At 38.1% G+C, this 7862-nt stretch overlaps 1 protein-coding gene across 1 annotated transcript; it reads right to left on the minus strand.

Moving 5' to 3' along the window:
* Window positions 1-603: 603 nt before the first annotated feature.
* Window positions 604-7635, minus strand: LOC129308571 (plasma membrane ATPase 4). Its single transcript, XM_054949766.1, has 16 exons — window positions 7430-7635; window positions 5519-5638; window positions 5185-5421; window positions 3709-4470; window positions 3501-3623; window positions 3306-3410; window positions 3057-3201; window positions 2810-2974; window positions 2480-2718; window positions 2366-2398; window positions 2184-2265; window positions 1911-2071; window positions 1656-1829; window positions 1386-1568; window positions 1112-1293; window positions 604-994 (listed from the first exon to the last, which is right to left on the minus strand). Exons 1-16 carry the CDS (start codon window positions 7484-7486, stop codon window positions 898-900), a joined length of 2865 nt encoding a protein of 954 aa, XP_054805741.1. The 5' UTR covers window positions 7487-7635; the 3' UTR covers window positions 604-897.
* Window positions 7636-7862: the final 227 nt, after the last annotated feature.

Below are 7862 nucleotides of genomic sequence, written 5' to 3' on the forward strand. Positions count from 1 at the left end.
AAGATAAATAATTAATTTATTGAAGGTGTAATTTAATTAAAAATGTTTTATATTTTTTAACCGAGGAAATATATTACAAAAAATGATTTAAAACTAGTCCCATACAACCTTACACTCATTATGTCAATTTTTTAGTTTTAATTTTTAAGATATTTTAATTCAATTTTATAATGTTAAGTTCTCAAAAACTATAGTGAAATTAAATATTTATGGCTTGAAATATATATATATATATATATATATATTTTTTTTGACCCAAACTGTTTTTGCTCTATGACTATTATTCTATATCTATGGTGTTATTTAGTGAAAGCAGAGGATTATTTGGTTTGTTTTGTATCAGCACCTCCATACACAATTTTTTTTGTTTTTTAACATTGAAAAACCATCATCCCAAAATATTAACACACCATGTATGATTGTCTCAATGTTCAAGTAATTCTTATGCTTCTATTTTTTACGGTGTGAGGTGCTTCAGTTTGTAACCTATGTTGCAACATCCACAAATTGTGCAGCCTCTCTGAACTGAGATTCTGGTTTCAATATTGCGTGCAGGCAAAAGCATAAATAAGAATTAGAGAGAACAATTTAAACACAGCCATGTTCAGGTGATTTCCATAAACCTTTATTCTCCCACGTCAAAAAATCCTATTATGAAGTACATCATCATCGTCTTCTTCTATGCCATTGCCAAGAAGAACACAGAGGAATTGGTAAGAACGCACAAGCATCATGAAAAGGCAAAACGAAGAAAACAAAATTAAACGGATCAGGAGAGCTATTACACAGACATTCTCTCCCTAGTTAGGCCTTCTCCTAGTCCACTGTTTCAGGCATGCCTTTGAACTCTGGCCCTTTTGCTATCTACATACAACTTTAATCGCTGTTTTTAATTCCTTAAACAGTGTAGTGCTGCTGGATTGTGTCAATGTCCAGACCTTTCAGCTTCACCACTGACTCAACATGACCCTTAAGCGTGTGAAGCTCACGGAGCCTGAAAGTACAAGCAAAAAAGAACGATTCATGTTGTTAAAAGCTAGGGACTAGGTTTTATTAGTTTCAGTAACTATGATTAGAAATCTCAGATCTATGTTGTGGTTGGTTTAATTACCTTGCAACTTCGGCTCGTCTCTTGGCCTGCTCAGCAATCTCAGAGAGTTCTCTGTAACTATTCTTTTCACTGAAAATGTTAGAAGCTTCTGGAGGTTGAAGTCCATGCAGTGTTCTCTGAGCAAGTGCCCATTGAGCCTCCCTCTCTTCCTTTCCATAGTCTTTCTTGGTGGTGAAGGCAGTCTGAGACACATTTCAGAACACCGATTATTCAAACCTATCAAAGTAAGGAAGACAGAAAGCAACGGCAATCTCCATTCATCATAGATACATACCTTGTTTTCTAGAAGATTGAGCCAAGCCTTGCCACTTAGGATGTAACGGATAGCAAATTTTAAAAAGTCCAGTGGAACATAGAAGACAACACTGTAGAGCCAGACTACTCCAGCCCAGCCCCATCCAATTCCTTTGATCCTTGCAAATCCCCAATTGGCATAAACTGCTATGAAGGTAGCAATCTGCAAGTCCATTAAGTACAAAATTTAGTTCAACCTTCATCAGCAAAGAAAACATGCAAGTTCATCATGATAACTTGATATCTTTACCAGCTGAGCAATAACAAAAGCTGTCATTAAAAGCAACCCAGGGCGTTCAACATAGGACCAGCTACGAGAACGGGTCACAAATATCAGAGCCTGGCTCACTATACTGACTTGTAGGTACAGAGCAGCCATCATTTCATGTGGACTGTCATTTAGAGGTCTAACTTTGAATTTGTCCTGGATTGTTAAGAATTTGAGTCAAGAGAAGCATAATTTAAGGTGCTGGCAGAGAGTAATATGAACATCTTTTTATCTTACATGGAAGAAGTCAGTTTCTTTCATTGCCCAGAAAAATATGACAGTCATCAGAGCCAAATAACCTCCAAGCACAATCCCAGTGGCAAAAATTTCTTTCAGTTTCCAACTATCAGGCAAGGGAGATGGCTTCACTCTGTCCTTTGAAATTGTCATGATTGTTCCTAATAGAATAATACAGTTGACATATCAGATATCCATTTTCAATCAACAAAGACACAATGAAGAAGCCTATATATATAGAGAGAGATATTTCAGGTCTGTTCAGGATTTTACCGTCGTTTAGAATGGCAATAATCAAAACCATGAAAGGAGAGAAGTCAAATTTCCATATCAATGCAATGAACATGAAGCCAAACTGCATTGAGAAATAAAAATCATTTAAACTGATGAGTATTCATTCTTTGTCATCAAGAAATTTGCTTAATTATAGTCAATGTTATATAGCTTTTACTTACCACTATACGTATAGTGATGGAGACTGCATAGATCTGCAATACAAGTAACACAACGTAAGGATAGTGTTGATTTTACAAGATAGAAAGAGGAAGAAATGCACAAGAACAACTTACAGTGTAGTTTTTCATTCTTTGGAAAATAGCTCTACTAGTCAAGACAGCACTTATAATAACACTCAATCCAGGTTCAGTCAAGACAATATCAGAAGCACTTCTCGCTGCATCGGTGGCATCAGCAACTGCAATACCGATATCAGCCTTCTTCAGAGCAGGAGCATCATTGACACCATCACCAGTCATTCCACAAATGTGCTTCCTCTCTTGCAACTTCCTCACAATCTCATATTTGTGCTCTGTAAAAGAACATCAATTAGTAATATAAATGGTCAGGACCAGCAAAGTTTTTGAGAGAAAAGAAAAACAGAATTGTTAAAGAGGATGAACCTGGGAATACTCCAGCAAATCCATCTGCCTTCTCAATCAACTCTTCCACGGGAAGTGAAGCAATATTTGCATCTTTATCTTGACCAAGCAAGGAAGCAGATGGGTACATGTTTGTTCCCATGCCAAGTCTCCTTCCAGTCTCCTTTGCTATGGCTAGTTGATCACCTGGAGATCAACAAGAAATGAAAAACGTTAAATTGATTAAATTTGACAATAAATGCATGTCTTCACTGAAGAAGATACTCACCAGTAATCATCTTGACATTTACTCCAAGATTAAGAGCTCTTCTAATGGTTTCAGCACTGTCATGCCTAGGGGGGTCAAAAAGTGACAGCAACCCTACAAACTGCCATGGAGCACCAGCACTTTCTTTAGTTCTCTCAGGAACTTCCTGCATAAATGACACAAGAGGACCAATAAGCCATTTGTTTGTTGAGTGAAATGAAAAGGCCAATACAAACTCTCAACGTGATCTTCACTCAAGCTAATAAAAACCTGTCTTGCAACAGCAAGTGAACGGAGGCCTCTCTCTGCAAACTTGTCGATAATAGCATGGACCTTTTTCTTAGTATCTTCCCTTAGGTTGCACAAGGTCATGATCTGATGAGCGAAAAAACAAAACAAAACATTAATGAAATCAATTGAGTGACCGGAATTTCTTTCAAACCACAAACTCAATCATCAGGTTACCTGCTCTGGAGCACCTTTACTTGCCCGGTGCCAATTTCCATCAGCATCGATGTAAGTCAAAGCAGTTCTCTTGTCAACAGGATTGAATGGAAGGAAATGCACCTCCCTAATCCCAGCCCTTGCCTGCTCATTAGTTAGACATGTTAAATACAATCATGCACATCGAAAGTTCTGGTTCTTAGATCAGTTGATGAAGAGAAAGTTAAACCTCTTTCGGGTCAGCGAGCATCCCAACAATGGCGGCATCAATGGCATCCTGGTTTTCAGTTCTGGAAGCCCTTGCAGCAAGAAGCATCACATGCTCCTTGTCCACGCCCTTTGCAAAGACCTCAATCAAGTTCCTGTCAACACTAAGCTTGTTAAGTGTGAGTGTCCCAGTCTTGTCACTGCAAAGAACATCCATGCCAGCCATCTCTTCAATGGCAGTCATACGCTTGGTGATGGCACCTTGTTGAGAGAGCTTATGAGAACCAATGGCCATTGTGACAGACAGCACAGTGGGCATAGCAATGGGGATTCCTCCAATCAAGAGGACCAAGAGGTTTTCAACTCCATCTCTATACTTTCTGTGTTGGATAGGATACATGACTATGATCTCAGTCAACATTCCAACAGCAATGGAGCAAATACAGAAGTTCCCAATTGCTGTGAGAACCTTCTGGAAATGCCCAACTTGGTTGGTGCTGTCCACAAGGTGAGCTGCTTTCCCAAAGAATGTGTGAACGCCAGTTGCAATAACAACAGCTTCAATCTCACCTTGTTTGCAAGTTGAACCAGAGAAGATTTCATCTCCAGGGTTCTTGGTCACAGGAAGAGATTCTCCAGTCAGAGCAGATTGATCAACCTTCAAAGGATCACCCTCAAGAAGGCGAGCATCAGCAGGAATGATGTCACCTAGTTTTATGCTTATAATGTCTCCAGGAACCAGAATTGCAGCTTCTTCCTCAGTCCATTTACCATCTCTAAGAACCTACAGAAAGTAACTCCAATTTATCTCCTGTACTTGCTCAAATAACTCAAAACAATATACATTCTTGTCCCCACACAATGCCCTTTATCACAGTATTCATAATGCTATCAAAATCTGTAAGAGTTTACACTATTCATAGACCATGAATGTACCATAATCGGAAAATCTCAATTAAGGACCAGAGAAAATCAAGAATAACCATTCAGGACCATAAAATGTTGAAATTGACATTTTTCCATTTTTTAAAAAAATATTGTGACTAAAAACCTTAATCTGAAATGCATGTCCAGTCACTTAGTCATGACAATAATTTGTAAATTGCAGAAAAGGACCCTAGCACTTAAATTCAATTTCAAAATTTTATGGTTCTCAATAGTTATTACTGATTTTCATTGGTCCTTAATTGCGATTTTCCATACATAATTGTCCCCGCACCATGCACGTTATCACAATATCAATATACCAATATCAATTATCAATTATATTATATCTATAAGAAGTTACGCTATTCATATGCCATGAATAGTGAGACTCACATTAAATTTCATAGAAAGAACAGGCCTAACATCCGGTTTTTATGTCATTTGCTAAAGAAATCTTATTCTCACATAAACTTTAAGTCTCATTAGAAAGCACGAATACCCATATATGCACAAGCACAACATAGCACTTGGCCAACTCAATTCAGAGATGATACAAAAACACAAGTATTACCTTTGTCTTAGGGGCAAGACTAGCCATAAGAGCAGCAGCAGCATTTCCAGCATTGTTTTCTTCAATGAAACTGATAGTGGAGTTGATAACCAACAAACATACAATACCCACAAAGTCCTCCCAATCTGGTGGCTTTCCATCACCATTTGCCAGAGCAATCGCCATAATTGCTGCAGCTTCCATAACCCATGACAGAGGATTCCACATGAACCCAAGAAACTTGAGTATTTTGCTTTCCTGTAACAGTTTTTAGTATCATTTAGCCTCATCAATAAGTGGCACTTAAAATTGTGTTTTTGGAGAAGTAGTAATTAGCCATTGATGGGAATGGGACCTTCTTCTCTTCGAGTTTGTTGGGTCCAAATATCTGAAGCCGGTTGGCTCCTTCCTCTGAGGACAGACCTTCTCTGGTACATTTCAATTGCTCAAACACTTCATCTATGGGAATACGTTCCTGTAAACAAGTAACAAAATTAGAAACTTGTGGGCTGTCTTTTGCTTCCTTTCAAGACTCCACTTGTATCTTCAAGAGATAGTGTTAGGAAAGACAGTGAGACAAATACTCTGCATACTGACCTACTCTAACGAGCATAAAAATACTGTGTGAGTTATATGTTTAAGGACAAAATTAGCTCATTTCACAGTTCTTCAAAATAACTATGATAGTTAATATTGTTAAACTTTGTAAAAAAATGTTTGACTTTTTAATTTTATGATTTCACTAAAATTAATGGTCACAATAAAATATATCTAAGAATTACAATTTGGCTCAATCAAAGAGAGGCAATATTGAAAAAATATTGACAACTACTCCCTTCATTCAAAAATGTAAGACATTTTTAACTAAATTTTACCCCCCAATAAGATAGTTATCTACTTTCAAACTAACCTTATCTTTTTATATTTACCCCTATTAAACATCCTACAATGAATATAAAGTCATTATCAATAAGGACACTTTTGAAAAAAAAGTAGTTATTATGCCTCGAAAAACTAAAAATACCTTACATTTTTTAACATCCAACTCTTTAAAAAATATCTTACATTTTTAAACGGAGGAATATATATTGTCTTTATATTTAGTATTAATTAGGATCTTAAACCTTTTCCTGTAAATAGGAGCAGAGGGGGTATAGTTTATTCAAGGTGAGGCAAGGTAAGCAACGAACTTCACATATCATTATATGATTAATTTATAAATTGTGGTTGGGGAAAAAAAAACTACACTAAACTAAACTGTCGAGGCAGCCAAACAGGCCCCTGTATTAAAGCAACCGCATGCGTAGGGGAGCATTCAGAAAGAGCCATGGAAGGCGAGCCAGCCAATCACGAGCCGTTGACTCTAGCGCCGGATAGTGTCTGATGGGACATGAGCACTATCTCTCCATGTGATTGGAGCGTGTAAATCACGCCCAACAACCGATCACGGCTCGGATAACTTGGGACCCGTTTGGTTAAATTACAATTTTCACAGGACGGTATGAACAAAATATTAGCCGGTCCTGGTGTGGTCTCCAAGAAAATTCGAAGAGACCCCTAGGGCAAAACGGAGAAATAAAATTGTGGATCTTGTTATGTCAGGACCGTTGAAAATGAGTTCCCAATAAAAAGACGGTTAAGCAATTGGCCGTTTCCAGAAAGGCCAGAGTCATAGTACCACGGCTTAAGTACTTCAAATTCCGTCTGAGAGAGATAATAATAATAAAGTTAACTTAATTAGAAGAATCCAAAGTGAAAATCACATCCTCAACGAAGGAAATGTGTTGAATAGAACTCTGTGGAGCTCCTTTTTAGCTTCACATCTTTGGGATCTACCTCTGAGAATTAACAGAAACAACATGTTTGGCGGCAGGGAAAGTGATCGGTTGGGAGATGTGAGTTGTGCTCGGAATTATTTACACAAACACGTATAGCTGTCATTTTCCAGGCATGTTTAGCTGATTCTCATGTTTCGGTTCCTTATTTTTTGCCCACGATGAAAACAATGTGAGGAATCCATGGAAGAGTTTATGCAGAAAAGAAACATTTTTTCCAGAAACAGAACACGGGTTGCTTCCCCAGAAACAGAGCATAAGAATAGAGCCATGGCTTCAAATTAACTGTGAAGCAGAACAGGCTGATAGATATGATTAAAAAGGGAAGTGAAGTTAGGTGTGAGTAAGGCAAGCAAGGAGAGTTAATTAAGAGAGCATGAATGGAGGATCTGGTTGGCTAGGCGTAGAAGGAAGCTAAGGAAGAGACGTACCAGATCAACAGCCTCGTTCTTGATCTCCTCAAGGCTGATAGCCTTATCTCCCCCCATGGGTGATCAACGCAGAAGAATGAAGATGATGAATGATATGTCAGAGCTGAGGAGAGAGCGATATATATATATATATATATATGGGGATTGCAAGAATGGAGAAGCAGGGGCGGTGGGGCCTGAGGAAGTGAGAGAGAGAGAGAGAGGAGAGGAAGGTGGAAGAAGCAAGAGGGGCTTGGCTTTGCCTGTGTGTAGTTATATAGTTTACATTGCGAGTCAGAATACTGCCTCACATATTAGACTCTCTCTCTCTCTCTCTCTCTCTCTCTCTCTCTGTCGTTCCGACTTTCCTAGTTGCCACCCATGTTGACATCATTTTACATTCATTTCAATATAAACACTAATTTCAAATTGGACTTTATGTTTGTTTTTTCTT

The sequence above is a fragment of the Prosopis cineraria genome, unplaced genomic scaffold (assembly GCF_029017545.1).
Source record: "Prosopis cineraria cultivar Desert tree isolate PC_DT_omini unplaced genomic scaffold, ASM2901754v1 PC4, whole genome shotgun sequence".
Taxonomy (NCBI): Eukaryota; Viridiplantae; Streptophyta; class Magnoliopsida; order Fabales; family Fabaceae; genus Prosopis; species Prosopis cineraria.

Excerpts from the sequence above, each read along its gene's own strand:
- LOC129308571 (XM_054949766.1), bottom strand. The coding sequence starts at position 7,486 with ATGGGGGGAGATAAGGCTATCAGCCTTGAGGAGATCAAGAACGAGGCT. Across the intron at positions 2,719-2,809 it reads ATTTGCTGGAGTATTCCCAG|AGCACAAATATGAGATTGTG; the intron begins GTTCATCCTCTT and ends GTTCTTTTACAG. Across the intron at positions 2,399-2,479 it reads AAAGAATGAAAAACTACACT|ATCTATGCAGTCTCCATCAC; the intron begins GTAAGTTGTTCT and ends CTTGTATTGCAG.